General features: G+C 37.9%; 1 protein-coding gene across 1 annotated transcript in view; it reads left to right on the top strand.

Moving 5' to 3' along the window:
* The window catches only part of scrib (scribble planar cell polarity protein), an 87,758-nt gene that overhangs the window by 55,524 nt on the left and 14,039 nt on the right, over positions 1 to 18,195 (top strand). The window contains 19 exon segments of the mRNA XM_051114800.1: positions 1,833 to 2,075; positions 3,078 to 3,125; positions 3,127 to 3,189; positions 3,287 to 3,463; positions 4,416 to 4,532; positions 4,627 to 4,815; positions 5,104 to 5,223; positions 5,307 to 5,363; positions 5,822 to 5,878; positions 6,124 to 6,204; positions 11,233 to 11,304; positions 11,493 to 11,540; positions 12,836 to 12,883; positions 12,987 to 13,112; positions 13,696 to 13,806; positions 14,129 to 14,179; positions 15,805 to 15,954; positions 16,427 to 16,586; positions 16,677 to 16,908. Of these exon segments, the coding sequence (XP_050970757.1) occupies positions 1,833 to 2,075; positions 3,078 to 3,125; positions 3,127 to 3,189; positions 3,287 to 3,463; positions 4,416 to 4,532; positions 4,627 to 4,815; positions 5,104 to 5,223; positions 5,307 to 5,363; positions 5,822 to 5,878; positions 6,124 to 6,204; positions 11,233 to 11,304; positions 11,493 to 11,540; positions 12,836 to 12,883; positions 12,987 to 13,112; positions 13,696 to 13,806; positions 14,129 to 14,179; positions 15,805 to 15,954; positions 16,427 to 16,586; positions 16,677 to 16,908 (2,150 nt within the window).

Raw genomic sequence — 18,195 nt, 5'->3', positions numbered from 1 at the left:
TCCAGAATTAAAATGTCCTGATAGTTTACACACCCCTTTGTCATCTAAGATTTTCATGTCTTTCTTTCTTAAGTCAAGAGAAATTAAGTTTTTGTCCAGGATTTTTCTCCATATAGTGGACTTTAATGGTGGCCAGCAGGTTGAAGGTCCAAATTGCAGGTTCAATGCAGCTTCAAAGGGCTCTACACGATCCCAGCAGAGGAATAAGGATCTTATGTAGTGAAACGACCTGTCATTTTCAAAAAAAAAACAAACAAAAAAAAAAAACACTTTTTAACCATAAATGCTTGTAATTTTTTTTCGGAATTTTTTTTTTTTTTTTACTTTTTAAGCACAAAAGCTCTGGGATGCGCGTTCACGGCGCTACATACTATTGAATCACGTCGAAAGGTCACGTGGAACTACAGACCCAGTGTTTACAAAGCCAACGTGCATAGACTAAGAAAGTGCAAGTAAGTCGTAGTGGTGATGGGAAGTTCGGATCATTTTACTGACTCGGACCTTTGAGTCTCACCTTTTGAGTATGAACTTTTTCGAGTCATTTCGTTCATTTTAGCAAAATATAATTGAAATGTTACGTGTTACTTCCCTAACACATCTACTGCTTACACAAACATTGATCACACTACAAACAAGAAAAAAATGTAATGCGGTAAGAAACAGAAAAGATTCATTCATTGTTTACCTGGGTCTACTAATTCCAGTACAGAACCTAATGGATGTTGCGCATGTGCGACTGAACGAATCACTCCCCGAGATGACTCGTTCTTCCAGAGTCACATTAAAGATTTGTTCAAAATGAAAGAATCGTTCAAGAACGACCAATCACTAATTTGTAGCATTGTGGACTTGCATCCAAGAGCCTGTGCTACACAAGCTTTTGTGCTTAAAAAGTATACAAAATTTTATTTTTTGAAAAAGAAAAAAAAAAAAGAGACACATCATTTCACTAGATAAGACCCTTCTTCCTCGGCTGGGATTGTTTAGAGCCCTTTGAAGCTGCATTTAAACTACATTTTGGAAGTTCAAAATCAGGGCACCAATAAAGTCCATTATATGGAGAAAAATCCTGAAATGCTTTCCTCAGAAAACATAATTTCTTTACGACTGAAGACAGAAAGACATGAACATCTTGGATGACAAGGGAGTGAGTAAATTATTTGTAAATTGTTGTTCTGGAAGTGGACTAATCCTTTACGTGTTTACATGGCATGTTTAAAAGGAGTTTTATTACTTTAGTACAGCTGTAATCAAACTTTTTAAATGCATGTTACAATTATAATTGTAATTTTGGACTAAGCTCACTTTTATGAGTGCAAGGTCCTCTAATCAAAGTATATGAGATATATCTGGAATACGTTTAAACATGACAAGCTGTATTAGAGTTTGGGCACTGTTTTCTTGAGGCTGCTCTTTTTATACCTTCTTTAACACACTGTCACCTTGCTACCTAAAGCATCTCCACTTCCTCTTTCTCCTATTGCACATTCCCTTCTCGTTTCACTTCCCTGGTCAAATGTGTCTTAACGTTTTGATTTAACGCATGATTTTTCACTGAGAACCCTGGTTGTTAAAATCAAGTATGTAGGTGAAGTGGAAATCACTTTCTCTTTCAATGCATGAGAGGGCTCAGCATTAACTGTCACATGATGCAGATCAGGAACACTTTTCCCTCAACTATCACCTGGACTCTTAACGTTCTTTAAAACCCAGCTGCATATAGCAATTAAAGAGTCCGTAAGACGTCACAAGCTCAGCATAAGGGGCTTTCGTATGCCCATTCTGGGCATGTTGGCCCTATCTGATCCTCTGGTGTTTGGCTGTTGCTCCAGATCAATGGTGTAGACATGACAGAGGCCAGACATGACCAGGCAGTAGCGCTGCTTACCGGCACCTCCCCCACCATCACCCTCCTGGTCGAACGGGACCAGGCCAGTGCAGGGGGCTCCTCCCCTCGAACTCGACCTCATTCACCCCCTCCTCCAGAGCCGTCTGACTCACCTGAGCAAGAGGAAGGAGATGAGCACCTTGGAAACCATCTCAACTGCCCCATGGAAGATGAATACCCCATTGAGGTGAGCGCTGGAACTAAAGGCATGACTTTGAACCTGCAAGGAAAGTGTGTGTTTCACCCTGTTTGAGGGAATATTTTAAACTGATAAAAAGCTCTTAAAACTGATAAATGCTGCTTGCTGCAGTTTAATCTTATAACAGCTTCATTTTGCTGTTTTAATGCCTCACTCAACAGAGAAAATGGTGCACGGTATGAACATTGTATAGTGGATTAATTGTGTTAGGATTGTGATTTGGCCTTTCAAAATTTACTCTATTGTTTTTGCACATAATTAATGTTCCCTTGATGTTTTTATTCGTGCCCACTTGATGTAGTTGTGTAGACTTGCCTAGAAGATGCACCTAAAAAATAACTAAAAATTCAGCCATTCACAATTTTGGGGTCAGTGAGACACATATTTTAAGAAATTAATACTTTATTCAGCTAGGGCACATTAGAATTAATCAGAAGTGACAGTAAAGAAATTTACAAAAGTTACAAAAGATTTCTATTTCAAATAGATGCCATTCTTTTTAGCTTTTCTTCATCAAAGAATCCTGTTTCCACAGAAAAATTGAATTGTGAAAATTAAGAAAAATGAAAGATTTTAACGTGCGGCACTTAAGTAGCCGCAAAGCAACTTGTTTTTAACATTGACAATAATAAATGTTTTTGAGCGCCAATGATTTAAATGATTTGAATCATTTGAAAATTCAGCTTTGCCATCATAGGAATAAATTACATTTTAAAAATATATTTTGAAGAAACAATTATTTGAATTTTAGTGAGACTTGTGTTCAAATTAATGCAGTGTTGGTGAGCATGAGAGACTTCTTTTCATTACAAAACAAACAAATATATCTTACCAACCCCAAAATTTTCAATGGTAATGTAAAAAAAAAAAAAAAAAACAACACATTTATAATTATTGATTAATTTCAAAGATTATTTTTCCCTGCATGTATCAGACCTACTGCAAAATCAACACTCCTTTTTCATATATCTGAATTTCGTGTCTGGACAGGAGGTGACGCTGATCAAAGCAGGTGGTCCCCTGGGTCTGAGCATTGTAGGGGGGAAGTGACCATGCCAGCCATCCATTTGGAATTAATGAGCCAGGGGTGTTCATCTCAAAGGTACAGTAAAATATGTAGCATGATGCAGGTTTTTGTCAAAAATGAATGCCATGATTTGTGGTCAGTAGAGATTTCTGACCTTATTGTTTCTGAGTAGGTCATCCCCAATGGCTTGGCCTCTCAGAGTGGACTTCGTGTGGGTGATCGTATCTTGGAGGTGAACACCATCGACCTACGACATGCCACACACCAGGAAGCTGTTAGAGCCCTGCTCTCCAACAAGCAGGAGATCCGGATGCTTGTGCGCAGAGATCCCTCGCCCCCTGGCATGCAGGTATACACGCGTTTATTAGTAGAGGAAACATGTAAGCAAAACCTGCAGTATGGCCAGTTGCAGTTGGATCAGTCAGATCTGTTAAATATCAGATGTGGTATTTTTCTGCCTAATCTGCCAAAATGGCCTGCAGTGAGAGACATTTGGTACTAATTTTGGTAATGATCTCAAAACCTTTTGAGACTCTTAATGAGACCAGAACAATTTTACATACCCTCTAAGTCAGGGGTGCCCAAACTAGGTCCTGGTGGGCCGATGTCCTGCAGAGATTAGCTCCAACTTGCCTCAACACTCCTGCCTGGATGTTTCTAGCATGCCTAGTAAGAGGTTTTTTAGCTGGTTCAGGTGTGTTTAATTGGAGGTTGGAGCTAAACCCTGCAGGACATCCGCCCTCCAGGACTGAGTTTGGGTACCCCTGCTCTAAGGCTATGGCTGCATTAATCCGGATACATAAAAAAATGTCATTTTCATTTCAAAACGCTTTCTGTGCACATTAGCATTTTCCTAAAGTTTCTCATCCACACTGAAATGTCGTTTGTTAAATTTGCCTTACTGCGCATGTCTAAATCCTCATAAAAAGCTCACTGAGATGATACGGACAGAACAGACATAACATCACGCAGTTATTTTAGTATGACCATTGTATTTAGGAAAATATCTCACCATTCACTGATGTCAAGGTCGCACATAGCACATAACAGGCACAAAACCGAAAACCGAAAACGGATATCTTTTGGTACAACATGCGCCACATGACTAAACATGTTATTGTTTATAAAAAACCTACGTTTTTCATGCGTTTTCAAATGTATCCACTTTGGAGATGTTTTCCTTGACAAAAATGGTGTCTCAGTGTCAACGTAAGGCCAAAATGGAGAGGAAAAGATGGGTTTCCAAATTAAGATATATTAGTGTAGTGTAGACAAGGCTTAAAACATCCCTGTCTTTGTAGGAAATTGTCATTCACAAGCAGCCTGGAGAAAAGCTGGGCATCAGCATCAGGGGTGGTGCTAAAGGCCATGCAGGCAACCCCTTTGACCCCACAGATGAGGGCATCTTCATTTCCAAGGTAACTAAAACTTAAGACTCAATACCTGCAGGATTCTAGTAGTTACTTCATTACTTCCTTCACAAGTCCTTGATTTTCTCCACAATTGCTGTAGGTGAGCTCCAGCGGTGCTGCTGCACGAGATGGCCGACTACGGGTGGGAATGCGTATTCTCGAGGTGGGCAACAACAGTCTGCTGGGTATGACACACACGGAAGCAGTGAGGGTCTTGCGTGCTGCCGGTGACTCCTTGGTCATGCTTGTGTGTGATGGCTTTGACCCAAGAAATGCTGCAAGCATAGAGGTAAAGATCTGGTTATACAGCTTAGGAAAACATCTGCTCTGGCATCCATCTGTCACTTAAATTATTATAAATACAATAAAATGAGGAATGACGCTACCGATCAAAAATGTGGTCACTAAGACTGCATTTATTTAAATTAAAATTACAGTAAAAACAATAATAATGTGAATTTTCATCAGTCATTATTCCAGTCTTCAGTGTCACTTGATCCCTTAGAAATCGTTCTAATATGCATGTATGTACTACATATTTTGTGTATTTATTTGTTATTGATTTGATTTCTTTCAGGCATCCCCTGGTGTTATTGCAAACCCGTTTGCGGCAGGTATTGTTCGTAAGAACAGTATGGAGAGCATCTCATCAGTAGACAGAGACTTGAGTCCTGAAGAGATTGACATCATGCAGAAGGTGAGCTCTATACATCACACAGAGCAGGAACAGCACAGTAGTGGATGGAAAAATAACATCTGTCTGTCTGACCTTTCCTGCAGGAGGTAGAGATGGCGAGGGAGACGTCCCAGTGGGAACGGGAGGAGATGGAAAAAGTGGTGAGTGATTTCCTTCCCTAAATGCTTTCTTATAACAGATTACTATTAAAATAAGAATATGCTACCAAGATGACAACCACTTCCAAATCTTCTCTGTAACTACAACTAATATATGTGGATCTGTCTATTTCTTTCTCTCTTTCTCTTATCTTATTGCCCCTTTTTTTTTTCCCCCCCAAACCCTTTTGAATGATCTTGGGTGCTGCTCATTCCAAACATCGTTTTGTTTCTACTCATTTCCATCTATTTCATTAAATATGTTCTTCATGGTCCCCTGGTTTTATTGTTCATCTGCCATTCTCCATCACCCAAACCTCATTCCCATCTCATTGCAATGGATGCCATCGGAATGTGTGTGTGTCCATATTTGTGTGGGCACAATGTGTGTCTGCGTGTGGGTGTGTGATTGGGTAAACTTTATTTCCCCACCCCCTCCTACCTTCCCTCTTTTGGTAAAGGAGCGTATGCGCTTGGAGCGCGAGGAGGCAACTCGTTTGCTGGAGGAGGAAACTGAGGTGAGGCCTTATGCCCTCCCTGTCTTTACGGCCCACAGTAGGGCTCCAGGAGCGAAACACGGGAGCAGCCGTCACCCTGAACATGAGCAAATGAGTCATATTTGAACCTCTGAGCACTAGAAGCCCTTTAGATCCCTCATGCTGAAAACTTAATGAAAAATCCAAAGTGTTTAGAAGATTTTTGAACATGTTCTTTGAATGAACAGTGGTGATTCATCATACTCTTTCTAACCCTCTATCAACAGAATTTGAGCACTGGACCACTGAAACTGGACTACAAGACACTGGCAGCTCTACCTACCACTAGTCTGCAGAAAGTTAATAGAGTAAGTGCCTACATGTTAAATCTTGTTTTAATAAAAAGGGAAATAAAACATTTGAATAACTTTTCCGACATAAAAACCAGGTAAGAAATTCCTAAAAGATGCTGCACATCAATGAGCCTTTGTTACTGATGCAAGGTCACTGTAGATCCATTCCTAACACTTCATCACACAGTTAAAGATCTGATGTAACAATGGAAACTCAGAGAATAGGCCTGCCAAAGAAATCTGTCATTTACAGCAACATCCCTGCAAACATTTGCCTGCGATACAACATTGGTACAGGTGACATGATAGAGAAAAGGACAAGTGTCTTTGTGTACGTCTCCACTTATCCAGGCAAAATTCTGGTAAATCTTGTCCGAACAGATTAGTGGAATTACAGTTTTCGTTTTCTCCACTGATTTTAATGGAAAATGTGGTCAAAATGTAACTTACAGATATGTTTCCTTACTTCATTTTGAATGCTTAGCATATTGGTCAACAGAGCTGGGTAGTAACTGATTACATGTAATCTAGATTATGTAATCAGATTCCAAAAATTAAGTACTTGTAATTAGATTAAATTACATTTTAAAATACTTGTAATCAGATTACAGTTTTTTTTTTTTTTTTTTTTTTTTTTTTTATGGATAACATAATTACATATTTACAGAATAGCAATAAATTATTCATAATTTATTGATTGTCCCTAATTCCTCTTTTTCATCTTTTTTTTTTTAAAGTGTCCTTTATAAAATACCCTACCACATTCAGAAAGTCTTTAAGGTTTGTGGACACTCACGCAAAGATCAGTTATTAGTCAGGTGGCGATACAGCATTTGACCAAAGAATGATTTCAAATTATTTTTATTTGAATTATCACTCTGTAGGTTAACCATGTATTTCTATGTCTTTGGAAAGCTTTTGTCTTTCAAACTCATTAAAATTCACAAATTTACAAACTTTTTTTTTTATTTACTTGAAGTGCCCCTGAGATTTTAAAATAAAATATTTAATAATTAAGTATCACATTTGTATGCTCATGGTTCTCTGATGTTAGTTATGGTCACATTACTTGCAGGTAAACAAATAAAATCTATATTTTTTCAAATTATTTTAATTTAACATTTTTGTGATGTAATTAATTAATTAGCTTTTCATTAAACTCACAAACCCCCTGCAGTTTCTTCACAAACAGCAGTTTGGGAAACCTTGATGTAATATAATGTTTAATGCACTTGATGATGTTAAAAACAACAAATAGTATATATTTTCTTACTCTTTATAGTGTCAGTATGGTACAAGATTGTACTGTTTAAATCAATGTGATAAACAAGTTTAGTCAAAAGTAATCTAAAAGTAATCCAAAAGTAATCTGATTATATGACCTAAAATGTAATTGATTACATTACTAACTACAATTTTTGTCTTGTAATTTGGAATCAGTAACCCAAGTCTGTTGGTCATTTAGTATTGGACTTCTCAAACCTTATCAGGTCAAACAGTTGTTGTCCAGTAGTGCTTCTTTTACTAGTAGTGCCGAAGGTGAAGCAGTCCAGCTGCTGGTTTAAGTCTTCAGCAGCACTGGGGTTCGATCTCATTCCAGCCATACCTCTGACAAAATACAGATTGTATTTGCTGGTGCTTGAGAGGAGGAGCGAGGGGGAGGTGCTGGCCGACAGCTGACGGTAGCTCAAGTTATTTTAAAATGTGTGCTGAGAGCTGATTGGCTGAATGATTTAACGTGTGGGTGTGGCGTTTGAGGATGAAGGGACCCTCGGAAGATCTTGACAGTTAAGTTATCTAGAGTCGAGCCGCTTGGAATCCGCTCTTGTCATCTCACTGTGAGTGTACCACTGCTATTACTCTGTCATTTCTTCACTACCTATTCCTGACTTCCTTTACTACTTTTTTCCTCCTTTTCTTTTTTCTGAATATTTTTCTTTGTGTAAAATCCTTGTTACATTTTATTTAGGATTTGATTACTCTAGCAGTAGCCGTTAAACGTTGTTAGTTACTCTGAGTCAGTCAACAACATCCCTCATACTATAATTTTATTGCCTTCAGTGATGTTCTGTAAAGTGTAACGTAACTGATGTAATTTGAGCTTTGTAATTTGTTTTTACAAATTACAGGATAATCCTTGTCCTTTTGTAAGCATTTTTAGCCTACGTGTCTCTTTTAGGAATGTTTAACCTACATAGCACTAGCAGCTGTTAGCAAAGTCAAGTGAGGAATGGAGAGGGGGTCAACTGCTCTTAGACAGGGAAACACTAGCACACAGTTTTGTCCCTCACGTGATTTTGTGGTATATGAAGTACAGTTTAGTCACGGCTATTTATAGATGCTATTTTGTAGAGCAGTGTCTTTTTATCTGCAAAGCAGCCACTGAATGAAGCTTGTATCAGTATGAGGCCATTAGTTGTATGCAACAGTCACATCTTAAGCATCACAATGTGCCACCAATTGCACCTGATTTAGTAGTTTTATAACTAATAAAGTTGCGTGTTTAATAGTAATCACAGTTAAGTAAATGTTTGTAAATTGTGGTAAGGGCTCACTCTGAAGTGTTTATAAGTTACATGCACTGCTAAGAACTGCTTATTATTGGTCTCTATTAGGTTGTATGTAAAGCAAGCAGCGTTGTCACGATACCAAAATTTTGACATTGATACGATTCTACTACTGAACCGATACTACAACAAAAACATTGAACAGGAAAAAAATTAATAGATTTTCCAAATGTAGGTTTATAGTTATTTATAGTTGTTTTTTTGTTTTTTTTTCAAAATTCCGTTTTTTTCCTTTTTAATTTTCCAGACTCTATTTTAATGGTTACATTTAAAAAATAATAATAATAATCAAAAAGCATGTCTAATTAACTGAAATCATTAAACTTACAAAAAGTTACATTAAAGCCATATGAAATACGTTTTACTATTTTTCTCAAATTCAGATTAATTTTTTATGAAATTCTGTGAGTCTGTTTTTCATTAATTTTCTGGGTTCCATTTTAATAGTTTCATTACATTTTAATAATCAAAAGCATGTCTAATTTATTTATAAAGATTAAATAGATTTTATAAAGAATTAACTTATTATATTATTTATTTATTTTTTTCAGAAATACTGTGTTGTGTATTTATAATTGTCTGGCAAATATTCTTTAAATATTGTTTTAATAATATTTTTATTAGTAGTAGTAGCATTATCGTTACAAAAAAATGTAGTAACCATGTCAAAACTGAAAGAGTTGTGTTATTGTTAACTAAAACTATTTTTAAAAAAAAAAATGCTAATTGGAATAAAAAGCTAAACTGAAATAAAATATAAATATTTAAATAAAATATATATAGCAAACCTAATACAAATGACAAGCACAAAAAAAATGAAACCTGAAAATACAAAATCACATTTAGGTTTTTTGAATTGAGCTCTGTATGTAAGTTTATATTAGCGCACACACTGCAGATTCAGTGCAAATGTTCTTCTAGATTGAGTGACTGTCTACTGTGAGATGTCTCAGGATGATGGGATAGCTGTATTTAGCTCCACACTTGTCTGAATTGGCGTGACTGGTAGATGATTATGACTTTAGCATGGCTGTGATTCCCTCCAACTCTGCCAGACTAAACCCATCTGCTTTTCCTTTCTTTGCTTTTACATTTGTGTTCTCATTTTTAATGTGATGCCATGTCATTTTCTTCTCCCTTTTGTGTATCATTAGTTGCTCAGCTCTTTGCTTTGTTTTTGTTTCCTTCTTTCATTATTTCTCCCTTTTGTCTCTGTCGATCATATTCTCTCTCTCATTCCTCAGTTTTCTCCCTCCTTTGCTACATTCTTCACAATGGAGGCTGCCGTGCCGGCCGGCCCTGTAGACCCCCTGGGTTTTGAGAAAGTCCATGCTTCTATGTACCATGTAGAACCCATTGCCCACCCTTCGTCTCCAGTCTGTCCCGCCGCAAGTTCAGCGGCTTCAAAACCTCCCCAAGCCGACACGTGGGACCCTCTCCCAGCTCAAGGGGTCTCACAAGAAGCTGAAGAGGAAGAAGAATGTCTTGTGGACTCCCAGCCAATCTGCTTTAGTGAAAATCCCTTCCTTGTGGCTAATCGCAAGAGCAAAGGCCGCCCTCCTGAGGAGCGCATTTTATCAGGGCCACCTGTGGGTTATGGCAGGCATGGGCAGCTGCAGCCCTGGTTGTACAGCAAGGCAAGCAGCCTTGGGGAGTGTGTTTTCTGACTGAGTGTGTTTTCTGGTCAAGCATGGTGTGTCATCAGTAGCTATTTAGAGTTAGCATACCACTTCAACCGCAAATGACATCCAAAGATTTCTACTGATAGCTGCTTTAGATTTACAGACACCTTAGGTTGTACCATTCACAGAAATACATATGCCTATATATACTTTTCCTATATTTAGAAAATTGGTAAAGCTAAAAACGGAGCGGATACAAAAATGCGACCCTGTAATGTGTTCAACCTTATGGTCTTGAGGCATTTGAACATTCCTGGAAAGACTGAGAATGCTTTGAATGTGAAGTCAACAGGTGCTGAACAAAAAGGGTGAAGGGTTAAGGCCTCTCACCTTAAATACACACTCGCCACCAACCATTTACAGGAATATGAAACACTGTGGTCTTTAAACAAACATTTAAGACATTGTCTGTTTCTGTAGCATGATATTTTGTTGACACTGTTTGAAAAAATGCATCTTTATAGCACCAATGCTTGATTTCAAATGATCTGTGGCACGTAATACAACACATTTGTCATCAAGCACGTCGTAAGAGTAAGAATAGAAAAACCACAATGTGTAAGCATATTAAAAACTGCTTAAGGCATAATTAATTTTATCAAATCAAGATGAACTGCTTTTATAAAACTGCACATGATCGTTTATTCTTAATGCACTACTTTGTAATTTGGCAAATTTGCTTATTGACAGCAGGCCTCATCTTCCTTTGTGAAATACTTCACTGACCTAAAGCAGTTTCTTTCCTTCACCTGTTCTTGTGACATGTTGTGATGGGTTGTTCCTTTGTATTTCAGTCTTCACCATCTGAGCCTCACAGGATTGACAGTCCTGTCCGAGATGCTGCACACTCTCCACACAACTCACAGGTCAGTACTATTTCAGAACATATTCACTCCCTTTTCAGCATCAACACTTTTTTTTTCCCATTTGTCTTCAAACATTTTCCATGGGTAAAGCTGTACAGATATATGCAGCTGATTTGCATGGTCAGGCCTGGTTGATGGCCTGTGTGCTTACATTCCGTCCCACGTCATGACGTTTCCATATTTCTCAGCAGTCCCACAAATCATCTTCTGCGATGCTTGGAAGGGAGGTTCGATATGTAAGTGGGCTGACTAGCCCTTGTATGGCCTGCAGTAGCTGCACTTGGCTTTGCATTAGATGTTAAGAGCCGGATGGTGTACAGGCCTGAGTAACTTAGAGCATGTCCTGCTTTTCATGCTCTCTGCAGCAGTAAAATGCTTGACTCTTATTTAGTTTTTTCAACAAACCAAGCAATTGAGCGTGTAACTACAGCTCGGTAAATTAACACTGTGTATTAAAGGGATAGTTCACCCAAGTATGAAAATTCTGTCATTAATTCCTCACACTCATGTCATTCCAAACCTATAAGACCTTCGTTCAACTTCAAAACACAAATTGCGATATTTTTGAAATCTGAGAGCTTTCTGACCCTGCATAGACAGCAACACAAACAACACGTTCAAGGACCAGTAAGGTAGTAAGAACATCAGTAAAATAGTTTGTGACATCAGTGGTTCAACGTTAATGTTATGAAGACTAAATAACGAAGACTGACACGGAAGAGAAGAAATTGTTAAAGTCGTTATTTTGTTTTCTCGTAGCTTCATAAAATTACAGTTGAAGCACTTATATCACATGGACTATTTTAATTATGTCCTTACTACCTTTCTGGGCCTTGAACGTGTCAGTTGCGTTGCTGTCTATGCAGGGTCAGAAAGCTCTCGGATTTCATTAAAAATATCTTAATTTGTGTTTTGAAGATGAACGAAGGTCTTACAGGTTTGGAATGACATAAGGGGTGAAATTAATGACAGAATTTTTTATTTTTGGGTGAACTACCCCTTTAAGGCCTTGTGAATCATATGTAGTGAATACAACATAATATACAGTACTGTTCAAAAGTTTGGAGTCTGTATTTTTTTGTCTCGTATGCTTACCAATGCTACAAATCTGTAATAATGTGAAACATCACTTTCAATATATTTTCAGATATAATTTATTTCAGTGATGGCAAAGCTGAATTTTCAGCAGCCATTATTCCAGTCTTTGATCCGTCAAAAATCTAATTGAAAATAGTGTTTTTGGAAACTGACTTTTTTTTTTTTTTTTTTTTTCAAGGATTCTTTGACAAATAAAAAATTGAATTGACAATCTTTACTGTAATTTTTGATCATTTTAATACGTCCTTGCTAAATAAAAGTATTAATTTCTTTAAGAAAAAAAAAAATCGTACTGACCCCAAACTTTTGAACGATAATTTTATTTAATAAGAACCCAAGTCTCAGGCAGTTACTTGACTTAAAAAATCTAATTCAGTGTGATAAAATTTTCTTTGATTTCATATCATGTTCATTCTTGTCTTTTTTGTTTCAGTCAAACATTCATTTCCCATCAAATGCAAACACCAAGGATAATTCATCAGTGAGTGTCCAATATGCAGATAACTTGTAAATTAAACTAGAGCAAGTTCATGATAATGTTTATGTGAATAACATTAATGTCTATATTTTTTCTCTCTTTCTAGACTAAACCTGGTGCCATCCAGCCTCTCTCTCGGGTGCGACCCGCTGTGTCCCCAGCCAGTCAGGATGGCCACAGCAGTCCCAACCCTTTCCAGCATGGCCTCTCTCCCATCAACTCTCAGACCACTGTAAGATCCCTCACCACTGTCTGAACCCTAATGAGGCCCCCTTTCATCCTCAGTTACCAATGCCTAAAGACCAACAGAATGCGACTGTTGTTTTATTTTCTCCATATGCATTACAATCGTGCCAATTAAGCCTTACAAATGGTCACACCATAATCAAAAAAACGGGTTTAGAAAAAACAAAGAACTTATCGACTTCTCACTGCAAGTAACATTGTGCCTGTTTTCTATCAAGACACCTCTTTTGGATTTTTTTCTTCCCCTAATCACATAAACCACATTGTTTGCACAGCAAGGTTTACACTCACATTATCTCAGGATAACAGTGTAAACCAAAATATCGTCCCGAGTCGTTTTCCCCAGTCACCATAACCACAGACCTCCCTCATGCTATCAAACTCTCTCCTTCCATCCTTTCATTGACATGATCTGGATCGCGGGCTGCATGCGGTCTAGCCCTGCATTTTCCTCCTGTGCTCTGCCTTTGCTGCTCTGTCTCTCATTAGCTGTTCCATCCTTTTTGTCCTCTGTCTGTTTCTCTACCCTTCCACCCCTCCGTCCTCAACCCCCCTGACCCCTCGTACAGCCTCGTGCCCCATCCCCTGACACACATGAGGAATACCCCATCAATATCAAGCAGGTATATAAGGCCTTCGCAGCTGTGCCACACTCCCTGGCCGTATTGGAACCCCCACAGGTAGGACAAATGCTCCTCAAGGTTGTGAGCATGTCGTGGTTCCCCCGTCATCCAGTGCTTGGACAGTTTGTTCCTTTGGGAGCTTGTTTCCTATTTGCTGTTGTTGTGCATGAGTCACTCATACGATGGTGTCGAATCCAGGAGTTCATCTCACAGGGACACTAATGTGCGTCATCCATCTGTCACTTGATTGTTTGATGTTTCTTGATTTGATATTTGACTCCTTGCTCCGTGTAGTGTTTCCTCTCGTCCAACTCAAGTCTTGTGTCCCTACCTTGTTTGTGTAAAGTGTCTTTATTAATCATTTTTTCTTTTTTTCTAGGATCTTTACTCTCCACGGAACAATGTCAGCGCAAAGCAACCATCACCGGAGGTATGTCGTCTTCATTTGTAATCTGTAGCATTTTAAAGTGTTTTTTAGGGCTGGAATACACTACACGACTTTTCGCCCAGATTTTTGCCCCGATTTTCAGTCTGGAGCAGTCGATACCAGGTGCCAAAAGTCAGTCAGAAGTTACAGATTTCACAGAAAATTGTGTAGTGTACAATGGCTGCAGACTTCAGTTTTTAAAGGGGACATCAAATGCCCATTTTCCACAAGTTGGTATGATTCTTTAGGGTCTTCGTGAAAAATCTGCAAAATACTTTGACTAAAATTCCTCAGTGGTCGTGTAAAACAACATCCTTTTTACCTTGTCAAAAACGGCTCCATTCACAGCAACCCATTTCAGTGCATGGCTCTTTAAATGATAATGAGCTACTGCTTACTCCACCCCCCTTCCATTTTTTTTTTTTGTGGCGGATTTACATCAAAAGCAAAATTAATTCACTGCGTCCTCAGTGGCTTTGATGTTGGGAGAAAATTAGTCATGTTCCCTTTTATATCCAACTACAAAACACCTGCATTGCTCGTGAGACATTGTTGTCGCTACAGCTTGAGCGCGGAGAAAATGGTGAACAGCGTACAACTGTCTGAGGGCGGAAATATGCTAATACGAGACAGTCTGTCAACAGTCCTGGGTGCATAGTCCCGCCCACAACCACTTGATAATTGAGACTGTTTAAGCTTTTGGGGGATTTGTCCACTATAACGGTTTTCAAAGTTAACAAGTTTATGATGCATGTTGTTTTAAAATTTAAATACATATACATATTGATGCATATTGTTTTAAAGGAGTAGTTCACTTCCAGAACAAAAATTTACAGATAATGTACTCTCCCCATTGTCATCTAAGATGTTCATGCCTTTCTTTCTTCAGTCATAAAGAAATTGTTTTTTTGAGGAAAACATTTCAGGAACTATCTCCATATAGTGGACTTCAATGGTGCGCGTGAGTTTAAATGTCCAAAATGCAGTTTCAATGCAGCTTCAAAGGGCTCTAAATGATCCCAGGCAAGGAATTAGGGTCTTATCTAGTGTGTTTGACCTCTAGTTCTCTAATGGTATTGACCTGGATTACACGGAGTACGCATGCACATGGCAGACCTAGACAAGATGAGCATTTGAGGTTAAAAAGTATATACATTTTTATTAATTAATTTTTTTTTTTTAGAAAATGACTGACTGTTTTGTTAGATAAGACCCTTATTCTTCGTCTGGGATCGCTTGGAGCACTTTGAAGCTGCGTTGAAACTATATTTTGGACGTTGAAACTCGCAGACGCCAAGTCCACTATATGGAGATAGTTCTTGAAATGCTTCCGTCAGAAAACATAATATCTTTACGACTGAAAAAAGAGAAAGGCATGAACATCTTGGATGACAACTGGGAGTGTATATTATCTGTACATTTTTTGTTCTGGAAGTACAACTACTCCTTTAAAAGTTCAGATTTTAAAAGTTGTGTAGTGTATTCCAACCTTTTCTCTACATGATGCTGACTTTTGTATGAGCCTAATCCATAACCTTTATTTGGTGTGTACTGTCTCACCGCAACTCAGTATATTAATATTGTCTGCAAGTGTGGTGTTGATATGTTGTACATGATGGGTCTTTCAGCCTGAGCTGAATAATGAGGTGTTTATGGATGAGGCTGATGGTGAGGGCAGTAGTCCTCTCAGGTCTCGTCCCTCCCTCTTATCTGACCGCCGTGAGTACAGAAACATGGCGGCCGTGCCACGCCTGTCTCGCCCCTCAGTGGAGTCGAAGGTACCCAGCTGATCTCCAACAGAACCACTCTAACACTTTGGATTCATTTAAACTTGAGTGGTGGTGGTGCTGGTGTATGTGTCGCTTTGATGTGCAACAAAGAAACGCTTTATAAAAGTTGTATGTCTGCAATGTCAGGAGGCCCGATCATCTGGCAGCATGCATTTTGGTAAAATAAGGGAACGTGATCAATCGGTGTTCTGAATCTAAGCAATTATTGTTGGTGAGAAGAAGCTTCAGGAGCGCAGTAATTTGAGTCTTTTTGCAATAGCAGCACATTGTGCAAACACTACATCATGGTGGCGGATCGGCAAAGATTTGGTATCTTTGTGCTTATTTTTTTGTGCTAACGATTGTCTGACTTTCAGAATTAACAGGACCTGTTCTTGCATGTCAGATGTATGTCAAATTTGATTGTTTGTATAGTGTTCTTTACAATTGATCTGAAATCTGAATTCTTCCTTTCTCCCAGACCCCCACCTCTGTTGGCAGAGATAGCCCAGAGCAGCGCTCCTTCAGAGACAGGCAGAAATATTTTGAGATTGATGTGAAGCAGCAGACACCAGACAAACCCAAACCTCGCATCTCACTTGTGGGAGAAGATGACTTGAAGAAAATGAAAGAGGAAGAAGGTTTGTGTCTGTTTGATGTTGATATTAAGCTACAGTAAGTTGAGTTCATTGTTGAGTCATGCTAAATAGTTTGTTAATGATGTTCCTTAGCAAAGCGATTGGAGCAGAGGGCACGAGAGTATATGCTGGATGAAGATGAGGATGACGAGGAGGAAGATCTGGCCAAGCAGGTGGCAGATATGAAGGCTCACGGAAAGGTTATCCTTGATGGTGTGGAGTACAAGGTCGAGAGCTTGGGAAGCCACAGTTCTCCATCTCCGAGGCAGTGTGCCACACCTCCCAGCTATAGCGCCACACCTCCTAGCCACTGTGACAGCTCAGGGTGAGCTACATGCTCAATTAGTTGTAAAGTTGTTTTCTATCTAACTTCTATTTTGATATATTTGTGACCCTGGACCACAAAACTGGTCATAAGAGTCCATTTTTTGAAACTGAGATCATCTGAAAGCTGAATAAATAAGCTGTATGGTTTGTTAGGATAGCACAATATTTGGCCGAGATGCAACTATTTGAAAATCTGGAATCTGAGTGTGCCAAAAAAATTAATTACTAATCAAAAATTAAGTTTTGATATTTACAGTAGGAAATTTCATGGAACATGATCTTTGCTTAACATCCTAATGATTTTTGGAATAAAAGAAAAATCGATAATTTTAACCCATAAATTGTATTGTTGGCTATTGCTACAAATATACCCGTGCTACTTAGGACTGGTTTTGTGGTCCAGGGTCACGTTTTATTAATAAAACATTTACATAAAAAAAAAAAAAAAACTGTAAACACGTTTACAGAACAAACTGTACGGGTTACAGGCATATGTTCTTATTACAAGTACAGTTTTATCCTGTAAAATGTACAGTTTGTTCTGTAAATGTGTTTACAGTTTTTTGTTTTTACAAGAAATTTTGAATGTAAATCAGTAAATCCAACAATCTTAAGAAAAAGCCACGTTAAGAATCAAAGTTCATCACAAGCTGAAGGACATACCAATATACAAAAGGTGCTTTATTCAGAATAGTTATTCACGCAAACACAAAAAAACAATTATGGTAACACATGAGAAATAAATAATTCAATAAACATTCATTAAACAACAGTAGATGTAACATAAAACACAAATATATATAACTTTCAAATGTGGAGTATTATGCAGGGAGTTCTGGGAATATCAGTTTACAGTTTTTGACTGTAAATTATGCTTTTTTTTTTTTACATCTTATAATTGTCCAATTACCAGAATTTTCCTTTTAAATTAAAATAAATGTCATAAATGTCATAATAAAAATGGATTGGTATTATTGGTATTTTCTGTATTTTTGCATTCATAGCAAGAAAGGTGTTTTGCCCCCCAGTTTTAAAACTGTTTTAATTGTTTTTAATTGCACATTTTTTTCTGACAGCTGAATTTTCAGCAGCCATTACTACGAAACAGTTCTTATCATCAATTTGGAAAACAGTTGTGCTGCTTAATATTTTGTGGAAAATGTGCTGCACCTTTTTCAGGATTCTGTAATGAATAGAAGGTTCAAAAGAACAACATTTATTTAAAATATAATTCTTTTTTTAACGTTATAAAAAAAAAAAAAAAGTCATTTTTGATCAATTTAAT

The sequence above is a fragment of the Labeo rohita genome, chromosome 7 (assembly GCF_022985175.1).
Source record: "Labeo rohita strain BAU-BD-2019 chromosome 7, IGBB_LRoh.1.0, whole genome shotgun sequence".
NCBI classification, from domain to species: domain Eukaryota; kingdom Metazoa; phylum Chordata; class Actinopteri; order Cypriniformes; family Cyprinidae; genus Labeo; species Labeo rohita.
Note: the sequence above shows the minus strand (reverse complement) of the source record. Positions and strands in the feature narration are given on the sequence as shown.